Here is a 22744-nt window from a genome sequence, read left to right as displayed (position 1 = left end):
AAAGGCTATTCTTACTTTCAATCGACACGAAATATGCGACATAATGTATTCCAACCAGGCGATAATGATAACATAACCGCATAACGTTAATTTATATTCAATTTATCAGAATATATCAAGATAATCTGCATTCGAGTCGAATCAAATTTGTAATCATACAATCGTAAGTTTATAATTCATTTTTCATCAAATGTAGACGTAACTAAGATAAAATTCTCAAACTGAGTATTTTTTATTTGAAATAATTTGAACGTTATTTGAAATAATTGTTTTCACCGCTTTATAATTTACTATATTGTGATAAAATTAATTTGCACTTGATATAAATCGTTATACTTGATATAAATAATTAATTTCCACATTTCCAATCAATTTCGCAGGAAAAATACGTATCCAAAATGAAGTTCCTTTTTATGGGCGGTTTATAAGATTTTTACGCATTTAAGCATAGAAAATTAAGAAGTGCGGAATTAGTGCTCGAATGCACATGATACGAGAAAGTATATAAAATATCCAAAGTATAATGGTATTCCTACGATATTCGAAAGGCAAAATAATTTCGAGCTTCAGCTACAGAGTTTCTATATTTTTATGCAAAAATATGAATTTGCATAGAAATCTGCAGTCTAATTATAATTACCATCATTCAAAATTCATAATCCGTATAGATATTACGACTGCGTTCTACGAGCATGCAGCAATAGCAGATCTTTCAATGCTGTAACAAAGTTTCGTTTTTCAGCTGCAGCGTACGCGTTAATATTTAACAAAATGTAGATGCTGGAAAGGGCAGCCAGTAAACTTTAATGGTCGTCAAAGTGTAAATGTAAAGAGCGTAAATATGTTCGATAACCGTATTATTATGGAATAAAAGCGACGACAAATTGCTTTATTAGAAACTCTATATCTACGCGTTGATAACAAATCAGCGATTTCTTTTATTTATCGGGTTTCTTCCTTTCTACGAATACATTTGCCAGATAAGAAAGTTCTAATGAAATATCTTGTTAATATCAGAATGCGAAGCGACTTGGGTCTGCTTACCTTTATTCACTTTGTCAGCATTCATCGAAACGATACAATGCAATCCAGGCATATTTCACATACATCGCAATAGTAATTCCTGTTCGAAATAAAAATCGAACAAACACGAATATTATGTTAAGTAGTGAAATAATATCCCAATACAGAATAATGAAAATATAGAATCAAATTTTTTCGCTTCGTCGAGTCTGAAAATTTGTCAAACAGACTTTAATTTGGCTAAGTATAGATCGGATATGCTAAAACAAGCAGCAGGAGTTTATTATACATACGGAAATAAATAAAAAATATAAACTAATGTTTTTCTGTCGAAGGCCTCATTTGTAAAGAAATAACGTTTAAGTACGTTAACAAACTGGTCCGGTGTGAACACGCGTACGTGTGATACATTTTCAAATGTATTTTTCTCGAAAATAAAGTATCTTATAAAAAAAATGTTATCCTACATGTTCAACTTAGTTTCAAACGTAATTTAGCCTCCTGTTGATTATTTACTCTTGTTATTACTGATGGTTGAAGAATATTTGTATGTAGAATATGTTTTTTATCTTCATGTAATTTAATTAAATAATCTTTGATGTAATAAAAATTATTGAACACGCGTACGTGTGATACATTTTCAAATGTATTTTTCTCGAAAATAAAGTATCTTATAAAAAAAAATGTTATCCTACATGTTCAACTTAGTTTCAAACGTAATTTAGCCTCCTGTTGATTATTTACTCTTGTTATTACTGATGGTTGAAGAATATTTGTATGTAGAATATATTTTTTATCTTCATGTAATTTAATTAAATAATCTTTGATGTAATAAAAATTATTGAGAATGAGATGAATTTCTACACATTACTTAGTAAACTAACTCTTCTAATTTCTCAAAAAAAAAAAAAAAAAAAAAAGCGTCGTTTGGTCCAATTTTATTTTTCGTGGAAGTAAGAAATCTGTACAAAAATCTGTATTTGCTCCATTTTTATCAACCTTTAAAATTTATCGCTTTAAGTACATTAATTTATCAGTTAAATAGATACATATTTATATAAACTTTACCAAATGTCCAATAAGGATAGAGTAACGGAAATATGTTCAATCAACCTTCTGCAGAAGGTTGCTGGTCGGACAACATGCCTACGTGGGTACTTACAGGGGGAATTTTATTTCTTATCTAGCAAGAAATCAGTAGATCGATCTTATGTAACGTCTTAGTGCTTTAAAGAGAGCTAATTGGTAACTTCAATCGGTTTCGGTTGAAGCATGATTTATATCTGTCTATTATACTTTCTGTAATCACCGACTACTAATCTGTGTTTAATAATATCTATAATATAAATACGATTATCTTAGCTGTTACTTTCTATAAATACAGCTGTTCAATGCCCACTGTTCACACGAATATAATTTCGAGTAAACATACGAGCATTAAGAACTACATATTGAATTGATGCGTATAAAATATTGTTTTGAACTGAGCATATTCAGGCTGTTTAGTAACTATTTAATAACTATTAGTAGTAACTATTATAACAATAACACAAGGAATGAATTTCCTTAATAGCATCCAATAACACCAATATTCCATTTAACCCATCTATTTTCACATCTACTGTTTCACTGCTAGTACTGCTATATCATTACTGAACTGTAAATATTTATGCAATCTGATATTCTTCTGAATAGAATTAATTACGCGGAAAACGCAATAAAAAATATAAGTAAATAAAAATATAAAATGTAAGTATAGGAGATACAGTAACTTGAAATCTTCGCTGCAGCGCTTACTTTTGCAAAAGGACTATATAAATATATATAAAAGGTCTTTAATTGTACTAAAATCTATACATTTGTACTAACAATATAAAATACAATCAGATGTATTTACTATATATATAGATTACATTTAAACATAAAGAACGAACAATTATCCACTTAAAAATATTTAGAATTCAATTTTACACGTATCTATCAGAGCAACGACATCCGGATTAAACAAATCCATAAATATTGTAGCTTCTACTTTCAAAATCTTACATACTATATGTTCGGGATTTTGGGTGACCCTTAGTTCATGACTTGAACAGCACATCTGCCCTTTTTGAAAAAGCCCGAAGTTCCTCCTCCCAAGTTGTAAACTTTACGATGCGGATCTCATCAAGAGGCTAACACCCTAAGTGATTTAAAGTAAATATCTAGTTTATCATTCAGCAACACCGGAGAAGAATGGAAGGAATAGATGCCCACCCCATAAAACCATGGTGAGAAGGAAAAGGCGAGGCTTCTTCAGGGATCTTAAATCAATCTTCAAACAATCTTCACTACACAATCATATTCTTCTTGTAATACAACAGTGCAAATAAATCAACTAAACATAACATTACTCTGCATCTTTAAATCTACCTGCACCTTGAGCTTTAATAGCGTTCACGGTTCGCAATATCAACCGATCAATTGCAACCTGACTGACCTACCTACCACCTAGTTGAAATTTCCCAACACTATATTCATTCTGCGTATTTGTGCGTTTTTAAATCTCCCGCAACTGCACAAATATACGCAGTTTATTATATCCATTTTCAAGAGAAAAGTCTGTTTGCAAAAGTTGAAGACAGTAAATCATTCACATCTTGCATTTCGGTATCACAGCAGCCATACAGAATACCGAAGTGCATAAATAACAACCGGATGTATTCTCTCGGGTATACATACGTTTACCTATATATACAACTGTGAATCAAAGTCTCGATTATCGACGTCTTATCGCTACTCACGTACGATTCGAAACAACACACGTTTGATACACGAGTTACAGTGATATAATCTAGCTCATGGCTTCTGATCGTTAGTACGCAAGCACCGAAAAGTAACGGGATAACGTGAGGAAATAGTGTCGTAGAAACGACATAGCCGCGCGATTATGCAATGCTCTATCTGTATTCGAGAGCAGCTATCTCACGTAAATCATGGCAAATATAGTTCATTAATTAATTAATCGGGCGAACGATGTCAGTTGGTTTTCTGTAAACAAATTGTGAGGAACGCGGAGCAGTGTGCTGCGTTGCAAGTGTGCTACGTTAGAGAAAAATGGAAAAAGAAAGAGAAAGGAACGAACATACGACAGAGAGAACCGGTCATTACTAATAACTTTTGCATTGATCCTCATTATCATAAACGGTTTATCGATAGACGTGTTTTGTAATTTAATGGATTTAAATCTGTCGTTCCATAGAACGTGGCACGGTTAAACATCGTTGTTTTCCCTGTCGATTTTCACGGAGGCGTTGGTAGGTTAATGGAAAAGGAGGAAGTGAACCTGATCGATCCTCGCTAGGTATACATTTTCCTGGATCCGAAAGCGTAAAAATAACCCGAGAAGAATAATAGTATCGCGCCACTTCCTTGCAGGCCTGCGAGTGATGTAGATCAGCAAGTTTTACGTCAAACCGCAAACCCGTTCTTCCTTTTTCCCCTCTCCTTTCCTTTTTTAAAATCGTCATTTTATCTTGACCTTCTTCCACTTATTTCTCTGTCGATTACGATTTTAAATGTTTCGTCAGGGCGTTAATGATACGACGATATTCCGTGGAAGCTATTTATACCAGCTCTGTGATTTTGGTGTTTAAAATTATGACATTTCAGGAGTAGTTCGAGTGTGAGAATGTTCGAAAGGGCAGAAAGAGGCGTAGGAAGTTGATATTACAAGAGAAGGAAGTATTTTTATCTTCAAAGCATTAAACATGATTTAATAAGAGAGATACTTTATTCATTGTTGCTTTCTGTAATTTTCTTATACTTAGCTATAACGTATCGTGACCATCTATCTTCATCTTTATATTTATCTCTTCTATTCAAAAATTTTACAAATAAATCATAGGAAAAAAAGCATCGAATACCAAATGGCAAATATGCAAAATAATGGCAACGGGACAAATATCTGGAAAACTCCGGGAATATTCGTGGAATTCAAGTAATTTTGAGCTTTTATTTCCTGGCTCCTCTGTCATTATTTTTAAACATTTTACAGAAAGGCGCGAAACGTGTCTGGTTTGCCGCGTTTCAGAGGGCAACAAGAGGGTCGGACGTTCAACCGATTTGACGAGATGCAACGAGAGAGGCGAGAATTAAACACTGTCAACTTGTTCCCTCGAATCAATTCTCGTTACACTATCTCGAAGGTTTACAAATGGCGATACCTAACGTTTCACTTAGTTACAGAGCGCACACAATACGCGTAACCGAACAAGCAACTGTATCAAATAAATTGATTTCATTTTACCAAAAACGTTTCTCGGAAACGTCTATTGTTTCGACTGTAAGAAGAAATTCAAATGGTAAATATATATTTGAGTTTCGCGAATTCTTCGTATGGTTGTGAAGAAAAAAAAAAAAAACAAAACAAAAACAGATAAGAGAATGAAAAAGTGAAAAATATTTTCTTTATCAAGAATTATAATCTAACACTCGACAGGAGTATCCTTGCGTCATTTGTTATTATAAAACAATTTAATTATTTTCACTATTTAATCACGATAGAAAATTTGTATTTTATACAGTTAAATAGTCCAAGATCACTTAACACGAAAATACATCTAATTCAAACTATATTGCTTATAACATATGACTCAACCATACCAGTCGATTAAAATTCAACAAATACTGTCGTGTTTAGGACATTTGACTCGACGTATAACTCACGTAGAGAATTCATTTCGTAACATAGCTGAATATTAGTATTTAGATGTAACCCGAAGCATTGCGATCGCCTATGCCAAACCGATTGATGATTCAACGCTTTGATAATAAATTATTTATAGATGAAGAAAAAATTACATGGAAAATCGAACTCGTAACAAAGTTACATATGAAAATCGTCGAATCATAGGATCACTGATAATTTTCATATTTTTGTTTTACGAACGTCCTTGTAGGCGTTTATGCTCGTCCTATATGCCGTCCAAATGGACGTCACAATGTCTCGTTATTCTATTCAACCTTGCTTTATGTCATGATTGCGTCGCACCTGTAAAGTTCCGATTCCGATGAACAGCGGACATTAAATGTTTCAACGGATCGGTATCTATCGGTACCCTATTAAAATTGCATAAACTTTAAACCATAAAACGTGTTTCTCTCTTCCTCCATTTCGTCCTATGATTCTCACGGCCGAGGAAACTACTCGCAAGCAATTCGATCGTGTCAAATGGAAATCATATTGTCAATTGCGTCTTGTTCCTGCTATTTCTCAAACGTTATCGTCGCGTACCACATCCAATCGGATCGTCGTATTTGCTCAAGAAATGACTCTTGTTTTGCCCTTTGTACATCTGTTACGAAACGTTTTATTTAAACTTAAATATTCATTAGATCAGCAGATGAAATACGATCATTCAGTTGGTTCGCTACATAAAAATTAATCACATCACGCTCTTTCAGTCATTTTCCAGCTACATTTAGATAATTTGTAGGATTTTCTGTCGATAAAGAATTTCTTACGCTCGAGGAAAATATTATATAATCGAGATAGCTGCATCGTTTTTTATAAAAAAAAAAGAAAGACGCAAAAGAAATGTAGAAAAAGCATTCATCGGGATAATTTTAGTAAATAGTTTGGCAAACGATTATGGCAAATAAAATGATATTTTTCTATATTTTTGTACGTGCTCTTCCATCATAAAAAAAGGACTACGAAACGTTCTTGGTTACGTAGTGTAAAAGAACCGTCGTCGATGATTTCACGATTTAATTTTATATCAAAGATTCTTTTTATTACAAGCGTCTTTTATTGAAATGAATGCAAGATGAGAATATAAAAATTCGAAAAACGATTTCGAAATTTCTTTTTGCCGCAAATAATGTTTAATTCGATTAAACTATCGGTGAAAGATACAACTACCATATCGTATCATAAAAATAAAAATCGCGACAAATTCATAAAGCACAATTCGCGTTTGGTGTTTCTTGATACGGCTTCGTAAAAGTATTGAAGAAAGCCATATATTTGACTTCAGTACTTGACTTCTATTTGAAGGTGATTAATGTAACATTTCCATCGCTAAAACTGTGTGCGTGTAGGTAATTGTTCTTAACAAGTTCAGCGGCATATGAAGTATAAGATTCCTCGTAGGTTGGAAGTTATGGTTTATAGGTCAGATGGTTACATTGTAACACAGGCTTATAGGAAAGTATATCGATCGAATGGATTAGTTGTTCCTTCGATTGTTTGCAAGTTTCTTCGAAAAGATATTCGATTTTGGAAAAATACACCTTCGATAAAATTCTAATGAACAAGAATCTCGTGTATCGATATCAAGTTTCTCATACTTAACTATACACAAAGAAGAATATGTCAAGTGTCTCGCAATGAAATAGAGCCATTTAAATAACAAAGAGTAATTACTCTTTTACAGCGCATAATGGTAACCTGTCAAAAATTGAAATATGCTGGTTGCGTAATTAACCATTATGTAACAAATCGGTATACAATGGGAAGCCGAGTGCTTGATTTAATATGGAAACAACGGTAATTATTAGGCTATGTAAAACATTTCAAGGTGAAAATATAAGTTAACATTTCATGCCAATATGCATCGGTGGCCGAATGAAAAATGTAGGGAGTTAACTGTGAGGGACATAACGTTTCTTCTTTGGTTGGCCTTTTGACGATGGTCAAGGCTGGTCGTCAGTTAATCATAAGAAACTGAATAAACCTACGCCAGTCAACGATACCTCGTTAATACAATAATTGAAAAAGTTGCGCAGAAACTTTTATAGTGACTTCAAAAGGCAGTATTGTATAAAACACTATAAATTATCTCTGAATATTTATTAATAATAGAATAAATGAATATCGATTTACTGAAAATAATTGTTAACGATATACAATTAAATGTAATATATAATGTACGTATCACTATATAACATATAGTAATATACAGGGTGGTTGGTAACTGGTGATTCTACGCGAAAAAAGAAGTCGAAAATATAGAATAAAAATTTCTTTTTTTTTTTTAATTTTTCCATCGAGACAACGATCTACAGTGAGATCCGTTATAACGTACCGCACGCGTACCGAGCGAAAATTCAAAGTCGATTTTCTCGAAAACAAAGCCTCAAACGAAAAATTGTTATTCTATATTTTCGACTTCTTTTTTCGCGTAGAATCACCCCCTTTCCGCTTGTACCACCGGTTACCAACCACCCTGTATAATAACAATATGTCTAATAATATGTCACGACGAACGAAAGATTCATTGTCTTTAGTTTAATATTATTTATGTAAATATTCCAAATGTTTTGTGAACAGATTTAATCGTATTGAATATAACGAGATATTACTGCGTTAAAATCAAAGTGTTTATTTTTCGGTTCATTACGTGTTCAACTACAGTGTATACTGTCAAAAAAGTTAAACATCCGGCGAAAGAATAAATCACGTGTAATCAGCCTGATTATATGTACAAATATGCGGATAAACTACCAGCTTATCTGCATTCCAATTACCAATGACTTCACACTCGTTACATCGACGCTTTTAATCTATTTTTCTTCCTGCTCCCATCTTTTTCTGTTTCGTTCATTCGATAAGAGAGTTGAAAAATAGCCACAACCCGGTTTCATTAGGCGGGGTCATGGTGTAGCACTTTCTCCTTCGATTCAACACCAAACATTGCCTACTAATTACTTAAAATGTACATTTACTCCTGAACTATTCGTATGGATCACGAGATCGTAATTTTGTCTATTTGCGCGTAGAAAATAAAAACGCGACAATATCAACGAGAAATTCCCTTCAGTGATTGATGGATAGATCACACGCGTGATGTTTCCATATAGCTATTACTAAAAACTATTCTAACTCAAAGACGATCTCGATTAGAAAAGTCACTAGCAGTAAATGATTTCGCAACGCAGATTGTCGCGTAATCACAGCAATATCATTTTAAACCTGAATTACTGGTTCTCCATAGGAATTATATCGCGATTGATCAATTCCTCCGCAGTTTGCCGTAATTGTTAATCTTTAGCAAAGCTTAATGGCTCGTTAATCTTGTATAAATACCGATGTGGAATTACTATCGATACGAAGTAAATACTATGGAATTTCTATATGAACATAAATTAAGCGAGAATATTAACGAAATATATATCCCTGTAATAAGTTTCAAATATCATATTAATTTCCTGTTATTTAGTTATCAAACAAATATCGTTTTACGTATGTTCCGCGTTAAATAATCTCGTAGGTGAGTTGTTTTGCCTCGAAATATTCCATCACGAATACCTACATACGTGTTACGCATAGAAACTTTTAGAGAAGGTAATGACAAGTTCCCTTACCTCAATTTGCATATCTTCCTGCCACTGACTGTCTTTCATTCAATCCAGGCAAACTACATTCCGCGAACACATTCGTCACGTCCATCCAAAACTTTGGCTGGCCGTGCATTTTTCACTCTAATCTCACCTTAAATCGGAGAACATTGTACGAATTAAAAATTATGAAGTTTAAGGAAAGAAAAGATACTTTTATCAAAATATCTATCGGGTTCTTATGTAAAATTTGTAATATAAAAATAGAATTTCGTGTAAAAATTATTCGTTAACACGTAGTACCGAGAAACGACTAACTTCGACTGATCTTCCTTCATTTCAACGCGAAACGTTCGTGACAATACATAATTTACAGAATAATAAGAATTCCTTGAAAGAACACAATTCACATTTGTTAGCAAAAAGACAAGTCTTCGAGATATCTTGGTAACAAGTATTCACAATTTAAACGTTCGCTAAAAACCTTTGTTCATTCATGAAACTAGTATACACTGGGTCACGAAAGTATTTCAACATTTGCCATAGAAAGCTTCTACGTCCATACTGTGTATGTTATAGAAAACATTTTGGAATTTCATTGGCACTGCAATGATACACGAATGTCACGATCATATTCGTCAAAGGAAACACCCAACAGATCTCACAAAGGACATAACCTAACATACAAACACTCACCACACTAAAGAAATAAATCAATCAAATTCGAGGATGGTATCCCACTGGGGGTAGCCATCCATATGTTATATTATTATACCACTAAGCTATAATATTTTACCAAATGTCCTACTGGACAAATTGTAAAATGTAAATAAATAAATAAATAAAAAAATATATATATTCGTTAAACATGAAACCAATCTAAAAATGTATATAGAAACTACGAGATGTTTATTGCAAACATATATTTAGCAAAACATTAGTATACAACTTGAATTGCTACATTAGGTACATGGTAAGCCTCAAATATGGTTACGTAGAATATTATTGTAGTATCGTGGAAAGACCATTGAGAAAATTCCGATGAACTACAAGTAGAAAAGAATGAAAATGCTGACGGTTCATGGGAAATCTCGATGGGCTATATGCCTGTGGCTCTTTAGGACAATAAGACGTTTTGGAGGTCAGTTAAGACTAAGTTGCAACTATTTACAGTTACAAGTAGGCTGCAGGTTAATCGTTACTCATAAATTATCGTTGTTGTGAGTTGGAGTTGGTCATAAGTTGTAAGTTGTAAGTTGAGTAGTTGTACAAATTCAGTTGATTTAGTTGTATCACATTACTACATCGAGAAATAGCTGTAATTAAACAGTCATAGTTCTCTGTTTCAATCACTGTAAATAAATACATCTATCTAAATAAAGATCACTATAATTCTGATCTCTATATTATATTGCATATATATTATACATTATATAGAATGTTTAGGAAATTTGCATAATAATATCTATCTAGGTACTTCCGTGATCTACGTTAATCTCGTTTTATAAGGAAATAATAGACGCACAACATTTTTTGTTTTGTATTACTTTAATGAACGATCCATTTTGTCCTAATAAAACAAAACGATAATTACGTACAATTCATCTTGTTCCAATAGAACAGAATGATAATTCAATAAAATAGTATAAAAGAAAAAATGTTATGCATTTATTATCTGCTTATAAAACGAAAGAAACTTTTAGCACAAGTTAATATAATTTTCATCAATATTCTCTACCTTCTGCTTTGTGCAGTTCATCGATTTGACAAATAAGCAGCTTAAATAATAACGAAACTTTTAGTCGTAGAGGTATATTGCAAAAAGTATCGTTCCAATTAAACTTGTATCATAACGTATAATTGCACCGAATATCCTGTAATTTAATCCAAACCTAGTCTAGTCTCTAGAATCTCATAAAAATGGTAAATTTCAAAATGTCTCGTATAGCACACATAACATATTCATAAAAGGCGTCTATAAGTGTCGCAATACTTTCATGTGTCTGTATATATAGAACGACGGAATCGTTCCGGAACAAGTAACCAAACTATGACATAATGATAGGATTGTATGCAAAATTCATAGTCAATGAGCGCATAGTAAGATAGATAAAAGACGATGGACAAACTCGAACACCGTTGAAACTCGAAGATGAGTCGACTTCGTCGCTAGAAATTGCCGACAGACCGCATAAATCGACTGTGAAGAGTCCATCGGTATGTTCTGTGAATAAGTCACGTGTATGTCTCCATTATTTACAAGCTTCGCGTAGGAGGATCGATGTGTGTGACCTGAGGTTACCATACGATCGTTAACGCAACGTACTATCATTACCGTAGGATCGAGATCTGGTAAAAAGTGAGCCAATAATTACTGCATATATAAAACGTTGAAATACATTGTAATCCTTTCCTTTTTTGCTTTTTTTTTATCGTATATTAGCCTCTTCGATTTGTATCGTAAATTATTCAAAGGAAAGGTATTATTAATTACTTAAACATAATTATTATTTCAGAACGTGTGATATATCGTTTCGTCGATCCTCATCAACGATAGTTTACTGACTAATAACATTTGCGAATCGACAAACGACAAGTTTTAAGCTATCGAGTAAAAAAGATGATCTTATACTTGCAGACATAAACACGGATACGCAATTATTAATGCACGAATTATACATAAAGTCAAACAAAAAATACGAGTGAAAGTTTTCTAACGAAACGTTTACTTACTCCATACTTTGATAATATTTTATCACACGCTTACTACCCAGTCGCGTAAAAACATTTTATACGTGTGCACGGATGAATTACATCGACTTTATTGTTATTTAGAGACCAGAAATTATTATTAATTGGAGGTATATCAAAAGTTCTTTTATCGATTTAAAAAAGCCAGACACAAATTCATCAGAATTTAAGAAATCATACACTGTTTTAAGACGAGCGATCACAATGATCGAAGATTCTTGATATCAACTGTCAATAACAATAGACGAACGTCGTGAAATTAAATTGGCCGATAATTTAGGAAAAATACCAAGGTAGTGGCTGTAGGTACTACAAAGTATCTAGAAACATGAAGAAATTTACATAACGCGACAACGTATGTAGGTTCAAACAAGTGAAAACGCATGTGACGTTTCCGAATCCAAGGTCGGGCGACGCGAACTTTATAGGAGAAAGGATCAACTCGTGAGTTCTTCGAGCGAACGAGAATGGCTGAATTCCATACAGAATCGTCGTTTTCCTAAATTACGAATGTCCGCTATCAATTCTTCACTGACGTCGTCCACTCGTATCTGAATATAACATTTTAAGTACTCCGTAACATTAATTGTCAGCGAATAAAGAAACTTCGTAATTGTACTTTTAACAACAACCTATACTTTAAATAACAAGCGGTAACATTAGAAAAACAAATTACATAACCCTCGCGCTTCGTATAGAAATCTTACGCTGGTACTCCAAATTTTTATTTCTGTTAAAAAAGAGAAGTTTCAAACATTTGACTTTCAAATAATTATATATATAACGTAGCAGAGATATGGATAACCATCAGGGAATGTTTATGAAAGCTTATGGTTAACACGTTGATCGTCACGTCACCCATATCTATGTGACGAGTATACTTCCGTGTGAGGTCGTCACCCAAGTACAGGTGACGCTCTTCTTGTTCGAGTTAATTAAATATAGGATATTGTATATAGGATATACAACATAAAAATATTATAAACACATTATACCATACTTTTTATTAATTTATATTCTCGATAAAATACTACATTATGCTATATCGCATGGTATTTGTTAAAACATTCCAAACACATTTGGGGTGATTTTGGGCACTTCGAACAATAGTCGTAGACTCCGTTATCACTACTCTTCTTACTTTCAAATATATTTTCACGCTGTTTACTGAACATTTTGAGGATGAAAAAATCACTGATGTACTTCTCACAAGTATGCTCTAGTTGGAAAGCTTATCGCTTTCTTCGTTTCAGAACTAAATAATCTTTTCTTTACAATGAATCGAAGGCGATAAACAATGGATTCCCGCTTGTCGCTCTATTTACGTTCTGCGTATCGGCGGTCGGATTTGGGCCCCGTAGGAAACTTAGCTGAATCACGCTGGGCGACCAACGTGTTAAAGACTATGGAAGAGCAAAAACGTTACCTATGGAAAATGGTGTTACCTATGGAAGGTGAAAGATTCTTCTAGTCAGAAGCCCTTGTATTAGCAATATAATAACAAATCTCCGAGAAGAGAACAAGACTAAACTTTGTGGTCGAGAGAATTAAGAATGCGTTCTCCGCGCAAAGTAATCGAATAATCTGATTAAATTTCTGTCTTTCGTAATTGGTAGGTCAGGACGGTGTGATTTTCAGGTGTAGGCGAAAGCTTGAGAATTCATGAAAGCTTGGGATTCGAGTGCGACGATAAACGTCTAGACTCTAGACTCGCGCATTTGCATCCCGATGCTATGAGAATGTTAAATAAAATTAAGCATATTCGATGAGAAGAATTTCGACGTGATCTGTGTTCCATTGTACGGTACGACGAACGGTCGCTTGTAAATTCAAAATAGTTTTGTATTACCAACGGAGTTCGTGTACGGTATTAGTGCACCGTTCATGAATTATTAAATGATTCTGACTTAAGTGAACATTACTCTCTTTACCATGTTCTTCGTTTAATACTAATAATCGGATTGTGGATTACGATATCTAAAACGTCCCAAATAAATTCCAAATATGAAGCTACTATCAAACATTTCATTTACCGATTTGAAAGGGCACATATAAAAATTAACTTCTAATTAAGCAAGCCTAAGTCTTAATTAAGTCTTTGAAACGGCTAATTTCGTGGCAATTAGACGGAAGGAGGGAAGGGTGCGGACAAAAACACAGACAGACTCTCCGTCGAATTATCCGCTGATCGAGATACAATTCAAATTAGTTCCTATTCGACTACAAATAGGATCGATTAGACAAAGAAAGAAATCTATATACATATTCATCATTCCCTTCTTTATCGATCAGCGGACTATTAAATTGCAATGAGACACGACCACCATGGACGATGCGTCACGAAACGACGCGCATAACTACATAATGATTTTATTTTGATTTGCAAGTGTCTTAAGGCCCTAGTGAATGGGCGTTTAGGTGGCAAATTAGGCGTACACTCGCACGTGTGGCCCAATTAGATCGCCCGTTCGCGTATTTATCAGTTTGTTTGATCCGACGTTTATTTAACGGACCACGGTTGTTGGACGGCGGAGCACTTTGCCGCGCCACCTTTTCAGGCCGCAATCAGTGGGAATCTTTAGCGTTTGCCCAGGCATTAACTAGTAGACAAGCGCAACGAGCAGATGCGATGTTAACTTACGTAATTCCTGAATGAACGACAACGAACGTGGCGTCTCAGTCCCAAGCGACGAACGACGCGGGACTTTCCCTAAAAAAAATTCCAACGTCAACTATATCTCTCTCTTGTCTTTTCTTGTACCGCTTACATTGTTTTCCTTTCTTCTTATACTTCGCTTCTCGGTATCCTCTTTCTCTTTCTTTCTCGTCCCGTGCCAATTCTTGCCTCTGGCGATTTTTGAATGAATTAAACATCCGTCTCGCCGAGAAAAACAATGTACCAAGTCACGGACTTTCAGCAACGTCCGAAATAAGAACACTGACGCAATGGGATAGATTTCGGTTCTCGCGAAACCAACAAAGAAGGTAAACGGCTGCTAACCGAAATTAACACCAGAACTGTCACGACTGAAGGATATAAACCTTGTAGCAAAGCAACCAAAATGAAACGAATGGTGTCAAAGAGAAAAATAAGCTCGCGTCAATTTATTTTACAAAAAGGAAAGGAAAAATCGTTCAAATCTCTATGGGAAAAAAACATTTGCTGCGAAAAGCTACGAATCGGTTCATTATTTTGGCTCTGGTGGCTCTGATATTAAATTGATCATGGTTTCGATGCGTTTCGCGTTGATCGCGCCATTTCGATGTATATAGATCTTGAATCGTAAACATTCGTGTAACATGTGCATGATGAACGTAATCTGTAGGAATACAAATCTATTTTGCAATGCTTTATACAATTTCCTCCCATTTATGATCGTTAAGTAATTGCATAAATTTGAATTGCGCGAGTAATGTTGTACATTATAAAGGTTATGAGACGTAGCGATTACATCGAGCATAAATAAATTGATATTTGATATTACATGTATCTGATAATCTTACGATTATCGTTTTTATTTGTTCGTAATGCACGTGATGTCGACATTCGCGTTAATATCTTATACGGTTTACTCAGCGTGTTTTGCAACGAACCTTAAATTTGGGTCTTGATCATGGCTACATGCTGTACGCATGCGCGTACAGAATATTTACATTTAATTCGATACATTCTTTATTATTTATGTAACTGTGTTATTGTATTGCATTTCCATATTCTGACTTTATAACTAATACAGACATACTCGATGACATATCAATGATAATTCATTCGAGATCTAGTCTTCATAAATTTTTATAGACGTTAGTTCGATATTAAATATTTAAGTATACGTATATTTAAGACTCAGATAATAATATTCTCGTAATAAAAACATGTACTATCTCCTACATAATCGCATTTTAAATAAGTAAGCCATTAAATATACGCGTCAGAAGAATTATATTTACAATCCAATGTAATTTCAAATCATATTTAGGTTTCATTTTGAATTAATTTAAATTTCATATTGAAGATATTAAATACTGAAAAATTCATATCCTCTCAGTGTACTAAAAAATATATCGTTTCATCATTAACGAGTAATAACTGCATTCAAAGTATCTATTCAGAATACATATTATTATATATAACGAAACATTTTAAAATAATTGTATATCAATATAAAATATGGTACGAGTTCAATTACTCGTTTAACATTTAGAGATTCGCTACGATTAAATACTTGGAGAAGTAATTATTTTTCTATTACATATATGTACTTTTTAAATATATAATTTGCCAAATGTGCAAAAAAAATAACAAGAAATATGTAGGATGATTAGATCTGAGTTGTTTAAGTCTGCTGGTGAGTACTAAAATGGGAGGTCATCGGCAGATTCTCAGCAAAAAACCTGTTGCTTCGCTTACGTTGTCAGGAAGTTTAATCGTTATCGTAAACCTTATAGGAAAAGTGCCAATAGAAAATTGGAACTTTGGCCAAGTTTACAGATAACGTAACAGATCCACAATAGGTTGGCCTGTTTAATACGACAGCCATACGAAGGTGAAAGAAAATTTCGATGATATCGTTTTGTATCGCAGGATTTAAAATCTCAACCGTCATTCTTATCCGTGTTGAAATTTTTTAAAATGTATAATTTATCTATCGTTGAAGTATTTTCAACATCTAAAACTGTGTACGATACACAAACACGTGTATAAATGCATTAGAAGTGAGTCGAAAATCTTCGTAAGATTTCACCGATATCTTTAAACACAGACAGTAATTGACGGAAAGGCACACTTGTGATCGTCAATCATCAGGTATCAAAATTTTTCGTCGTAAATCTTAATCATTCGACTTCTCTACATAAGAGTATATGTTCGTTATAAAATATGTACTTACCGAAAACAACTAATCCTTGATAAAGCACAATAAACACTCGAAAAATATAATAGAGACGACATAACCCGCGCACCAAACTAAACCGGCCATATTGTTTACTGGAACAGCATTTAACCGTGTGCCTGCTTTCACTGTTTTGCGGATCTCTCGTGAAAAACGATCATAACGCGCTCTGTCGTTGAACTAAGTTAACTTTGTTGATATTTCGTTCAAATTGGTAACATAGAAACATGACCCGACCGTGAATCTAGTAGAATAAGGTTTATATCGATACAAACTGTTCTAAATAATTTTCTAGACCTGTGTAGAGGGAGTTCATAATTGAAAAGGACGTAAATATTATTCGCCGTGTTTATTACAGGTCATCACTCAAGTACGATGTGTTTTTATTAAATATAATTTTTACAAATTGTAGTATTTATCAGTATTAACGTATTAAGTGCATATTGGATTTAAATACAATTCATGTACATTGACGGAATTATGTGAGTTTATATGAAAAGTTCATGAAATTATACACATCTTGCTTCATTATATGCCATTATACACATCAATTTTATAATTATTTTTATTTTACTTTTGTTTTTATCTGCTTTTACCAAGGTCGTTATCGTTGAAAGATGTACTGTCTACTTTTTCAAAATCTTATGGAATTAACTACATTTTAAAATAAAATAAAATTTGATTCTGCTCAATATTTTTTAAGAGGAGATTGAAAAAGATTTGATTTAAAATATTTATTGGTTATTTTATATTTCAGAAACATTTATTAGATATATATAATGCCACGCAGAAACCGCACTAAGAAAGCCCCTCTTATTGGAGAGGATACTAGAATTGCAGTAAATTTAACGCTTAAAAAGTTATTGGAAACTCATGATCAAAAAGAATTAGAATTTCCATCTTCGTATACTGCGGAAGAAAGAGGCTATATTCATAAATTAGCGCATGAACTTGGATTAAAATCTAAAAGTAGAGGGTGAGTTAAAAATAATACAAATATTTCAATTTCAATGTAATAGATAATGAATATAAATAAATATAAATTTTCCCCTAACAGTAAAGGTACAAATCGCTTTTTAACTGTGTACAAAAGAGAAGGATCAACAATAGTTCAAGCTGATGCTGTAATAAAATTACAAAAAGCTTCAAGACAAAGTATATATAATTTATTACAGGCTTTCCCACTAAACCATAAAGAATGTCAGGATTTGTTACCACCGATTGAACGAGAACGGCCTCCTAATACAGATGGTACTCTGATATATATATCCAAAGTATATGTAATTAAATCGTGAAATTGAGCTTGTAATCTATAACTTTTAGTTTCAGTAAATACAAATACAAAAGCAATGGGTCGATTAAATAACAGCGTGCCTCAAATACCACAATTGAAAACTAATTTTGATGTATTAAATTATCGTAAAGCACTCCCAATATTTAGTTTCCGGGAAGACATTCTTGATGCATTAAATACTAATCAGGTAGTCATAATAGGAGGGGAAACAGGTAGTGGTAAAACTACCCAAGTTCCTCAATTTATTCTTGAACATTGCCAACAAAGGCAACAACCTTGTAGAATTATTTGCACTCAACCAAGGAGATTATCAGCTGTTTCAGTGGCTGAAAGAGTAGCATTTGAAAGAGATGAAAAAATTGGACAAACGTTCGGTTATCAAATAAGGCTTGAAAGTAGAGTTGCCCCAAAAACTCTTTTAACATACTGTACAAATGGTGTTCTCCTTAGAACTCTTATGGCAGGAGATTCTGCTTTAAGTACTGTCACACATGTTATCATGGATGAAGTTCACGAACGCGATAGGTTTTGCGATTTTCTTTTAATAGCATTAAAAGATGCAATACAAAAACATAAATCTCTTAAACTTGTGCTTATGAGCGCCACATTGGATGTTAACATTTTTGTTAAATATTTTAACAAATGTGCTGTTGTAAATGTCTTGGGAAGATCATATGATGTCGATACGTATTTTCTCGAAGATGTTCTAAAAATGACGGGTTATATGACGAAAGAAATGCTTTCAAAGAGAAAAGAGTTTATGAATAAAAAAGATCAACATAAAGTGTTGGAAACTTGGACTCAATATAAACCTCAACAATCAGGATCAAATACTATGAATGAAAGATGTATATTGCCTGCTCCAATTTTAGCACAACAGAATGAGCCAGTTCCTGAAAAAATAAAATTAGAACCATGGTTAGCCGAAGAAATGGATAAAAGCATTTCTGAAGCATGGTTACGCGGAGGCGAAGATAATTTTGCACAACTTTTATATTTCATACTTTCCGAAAATGTTTCGGTAGATTATCAACATTCCACGACATTCGTAACTCCGCTTATGATTGCCGCAGGAAAAGGATGTATAAATACCACAGAACAGCTTTTAAATTTAGGTGCAAATTTAAACCTACGAGCAGCCAATGAATGGACTGCATTAGATTGGGCAAAGAATATGAATCAAGCTGAATGTGCCGAGTTAATAGAAGCATATATGAAAACTTATGATTGTACACTACAGGATAAAACAAAACTACATGCTACAGATGTTGCGCTTTCGGAAGAAGATAAATTTTTATTAGATGTATATCAACATACATTTGATGATGATAAAATCAATTATGATCTCCTCTTTCAATTAATTTTGCACATCCACTTAAAGATGCCTCCTGGTTCTCTTTTAGTATTTTTACCAGGATATGATGATATCGTAACTATGAGAGAAAAGATAAATAATGAAGAAAAGGAAATGAATAAGGGTTTACGCTATAATTTGTATGTACTTCATTCAAATATGCAAACATGTGATCAAAAGAAAGTATTTAAGCCAAGTCCCGTGGGATCTCGGAAAATCATTCTTTCAACAAATATCGCTGAAACAAGTATCACAATTGATGATGTCGTATATGTTATTGATTCAGGAAAAGTTAAAGAAAAATCGTTTGATGCATTATCGGGAGTGTGTACACTTAAATCCAATTGGATTTCCCAAGCTTGTGCAAAACAACGTAAAGGTAGAGCAGGGAGATGTAGAAAAGGGATTTGTTATCGGCTATTCTCGGCGGTTCGATATAATAGCATGGAACTTTATCAAACTGCAGAAATCTTAAGATCACCACTACAAGAACTGTGTTTGTATACAAAACATTTAGCTCCAGGAAATACTCCTATTGCAGAATTTTTAGATCGAGCATTGGAACCACCTTCCAATGTAGTAACAAGAAATGCAGTTCAATTACTGAAAACTATCGACGCATTAGATCCGTGGGAAGATCTCACTGAATTAGGAAGTCATTTGCTTGATTTACCAATTGAACCAAGACTTGGAAAAATGTTATTGTATGCTGTGGTTTTAAAATGCTTAGATCCTGTCTTGACTATTGTATGTAGTTTAGCATACAAGTAAGTAAGGATTTAGACTTTCAAGTATATGTTAAATAACTTGACTCAATATTATTTTGAAAAATGATTTTCAGAGATCCCTTTATATTACCCCTGGAACCATCACAAAAGAGAGCTGCAACTGCGGCTCGTAAGAGATTTGCGACTAATACATATTCCGATCATATGGCAGTTTTGCGTGCTTTCCAAGGGTGGCAGAATGCACGTGCAAGTGGCAAAGAACGCACATTTTGCGAACAAAATTTTATTTCAGCTGCTGTGATGGAGATGGTAGTTGGAATGCGTACACAACTGCTTGGTCAGCTTCGTGCATCTGGATTTGTTAGAGCAAGAGGGCCAGGAGACATTAGAGACTTAAATTCTAATTCTGAGAATTGGGCCGTAGTGAAAGCAGCTCTGACTGCTGGTTTATATCCGAACCTAATAAGATTAGACAGAGAGCATTTGCAACTAAGAACACAGTACATTGCTTCTTTAATTTTTTCAGTATTATATTTTTATATAATATAGTATTTATTTACATTTTTGATTATTAATTTTGTAGGAAAGAAGTGAAAGTATCTTTCCATCCATCATCAACTTTAAGAGATTGTCCAAAATCACCAAGGATGACATCCACTCAAACATATGCAGCTAATGTAGAAGCTTTGCCCTGTGATTGGTTACTTTATGAAGAAATGAGTCGTACAGGACGATTTTGTCATGTTAAGATGGTTACGCTGATCAATCCATTAACAGTAGCTTTGTTCTGTGGACCAGCAAGATTGTCCGTAGACGTAATTTATGAAGCTGAGTGTATGTAGTATCTGACTATTTAATATAATACATTTTATTAATATATCTTAATGTCATGATTTTTTATTTATAGCTGTACCAGAGAGTGAATCAGATTCTGAAGTTGATGAAAGTAATGAAGGAACGATTTTTAAACTCGACGACTGGGTAGTATTTAAACTCGACCCAGAAACTGCTAGATTCTTTTTACATTTAAGACAAAAATGGAATGCCTTGTTCTTGAGACGTATGAAAACGCCGAATAAAGCAATGTCGCAACTTGACGAAAAGGTAGTGAGCACTTTAGTAAGTGTAATTACAAATGAAGAACAGACATGTGGATTACAACAACCATCTGGTATTGGTCAAAGACCACGACCTTTAATTGTTGATTATTATCCTGCCAATGTTAGGAGAACAGATGACTTTGTAGAGGTAATTTCTTAAATTTTCTGATATTAAATGAACACTAATATTTAGCTTTTTGTATTTATAGTTATATTTTGATTTAAAATTTATTTCCCTTTTTTTTTAGAGGAATTTTTAAAATTGGGCAGAAGAAAAATATTTTATTAAATGTAATCTATAAGAGATATTTTATTCTCTTGGTTCCTATGTGTAACTTAATATGCAAAGACATAATGGCATTCCTAATTTGCATATTTTAATGAGAATTGAATAAGTTGCTTCTGAAATAGAATAGGATAAAGAAAAAAACGAATTGTGGGTGATTACCTATAAGGATAATCATAGTTTCATTAAAATGTTTAGTTAATAATGACAAAGCCAATAAATTTTGTTTTTCATTCGAAAATCTAAAAATAATATATTTTATTTAATCATATTATACATTTTATATATATATAATGTGTGTGTGTGTGTGCGCGCGCGCGTGTGTATGTTGAAATTATTTATTAATTGCATATTTCTGGTCATTTAAATTCAATGTTGTCAAACACAAATTTGATGGTGAATAGGTAATATTTTTTCTTCTGAAATGCATAAAATATTTTGATTATACAAGTTGTTATAAAGTGTTACTGAAAAATGTCAAGTAATATAGGTAACTAAACATATAATTTCATGGCTTATCACGAGATTTGCTTTATTATGAGGGTGCTGTTTTTCTGAAATTGCTTTACATTTCCAGTTTATTTCCTAAATAGTATTAAATGAATAACATGTAGGAATCGAAGTGTAGATCTTTCTACCTTTTAATGTGATATACTGTATAGATATTAATCTAAGAGTAATTTATTTACATTTTATATCGTGCATAAAGTACTTAATGCTATGATTTAATATACAGAACAATGACACATAAGAGAAACACTAATCTGCAAGCAAACAGACGATATAACTTTAATGAAGTAGGAAATGAAACGCAATTTAATACTTTAATTATTTGACACAAATATTTTATAATCACTTTTCTTTGAAATTCACTGTTTGCAAGTGTTTATTATCAAGTACAAAGTTTATTTATATTTAGATATTTTGGAAATCATAAACTACAGCAATATTGTTTGTTTTGTATACATCTAATTTGTCGAGCTAAAACATTGGGCAA

General features: G+C 33.1%; 2 protein-coding genes across 4 annotated transcripts in view; one reads left to right on the top strand and one right to left on the bottom strand.

Annotated features, from left to right (window-relative positions):
• The window catches only part of LOC117234316 (phospholipid-transporting ATPase ID), a 69920-nt gene extending 52789 nt beyond the window's left edge, over positions 1-17131 (bottom strand). The window contains exons 1-2 of one of the 2 annotated variants that reach the window (XM_033495402.1): positions 16983-17131; positions 9373-9499 (exon numbers count right to left, since the gene is read on the bottom strand). The gene's annotated coding sequence lies outside the window, so the exon portion shown is untranslated. The remainder of the gene's footprint in view (positions 1-9372; positions 9500-16982) is intronic. The other variant, XM_033495403.1, reaches the window with a different exon arrangement.
• Positions 17132-17336: 205 nt separating this feature from the next.
• LOC117234318 (3'-5' RNA helicase YTHDC2-like) lies at positions 17337-21883 on the top strand. Of its 2 annotated transcripts, none has more exons than XM_033495416.1 (8): positions 17337-17467; positions 17743-17961; positions 18043-18236; positions 18315-20400; positions 20475-20861; positions 20945-21195; positions 21269-21609; positions 21710-21883. In XM_033495416.1, exons 2-8 carry the CDS (start codon positions 17765-17767, stop codon positions 21719-21721), a joined length of 3468 nt encoding a protein of 1155 aa, XP_033351307.1. In that variant the 5' UTR covers positions 17337-17467; positions 17743-17764; the 3' UTR covers positions 21722-21883. The 2 variants fall into 2 exon arrangements, with proteins under 2 accessions (XP_033351307.1, XP_033351306.1); XM_033495415.1 differs by having other exon boundaries at positions 18309-20400.
• Positions 21884-22744: the final 861 nt, after the last annotated feature.

This window comes from Bombus vosnesenskii, unplaced genomic scaffold, assembly GCF_011952255.1.
Source record: "Bombus vosnesenskii isolate JDL3184/JDL3185 unplaced genomic scaffold, Bvos_JDL3184-5_v1.1 scf7180000013304, whole genome shotgun sequence".
NCBI lineage: Eukaryota > Metazoa > Arthropoda > Insecta > Hymenoptera > Apidae > Bombus > Bombus vosnesenskii.
The sequence above is the reverse complement of the archived record's forward strand: the minus strand, read 5'-3'. Positions and strand labels throughout refer to the sequence as shown.

What these genes read in the sequence shown, in the direction of transcription:
- LOC117234318 (XM_033495415.1), top strand. Translation starts at nt 17,765, where the DNA reads ATGCCACGCAGAAACCGCACTAAGAAAGCCCCTCTTATTGGAGAGGAT. An exon ending in TTAAAATCTAAAAGTAGAGG is followed by an intron (nt 17,962 to 18,042) that starts GTGAGTTAAAAA and finishes TTCCCCTAACAG; the next exon opens with TAAAGGTACAAATCGCTTTT. An exon ending in GTATGTAGTTTAGCATACAA is followed by an intron (nt 20,401 to 20,474) that starts GTAAGTAAGGAT and finishes AATGATTTTCAG; the next exon opens with AGATCCCTTTATATTACCCC.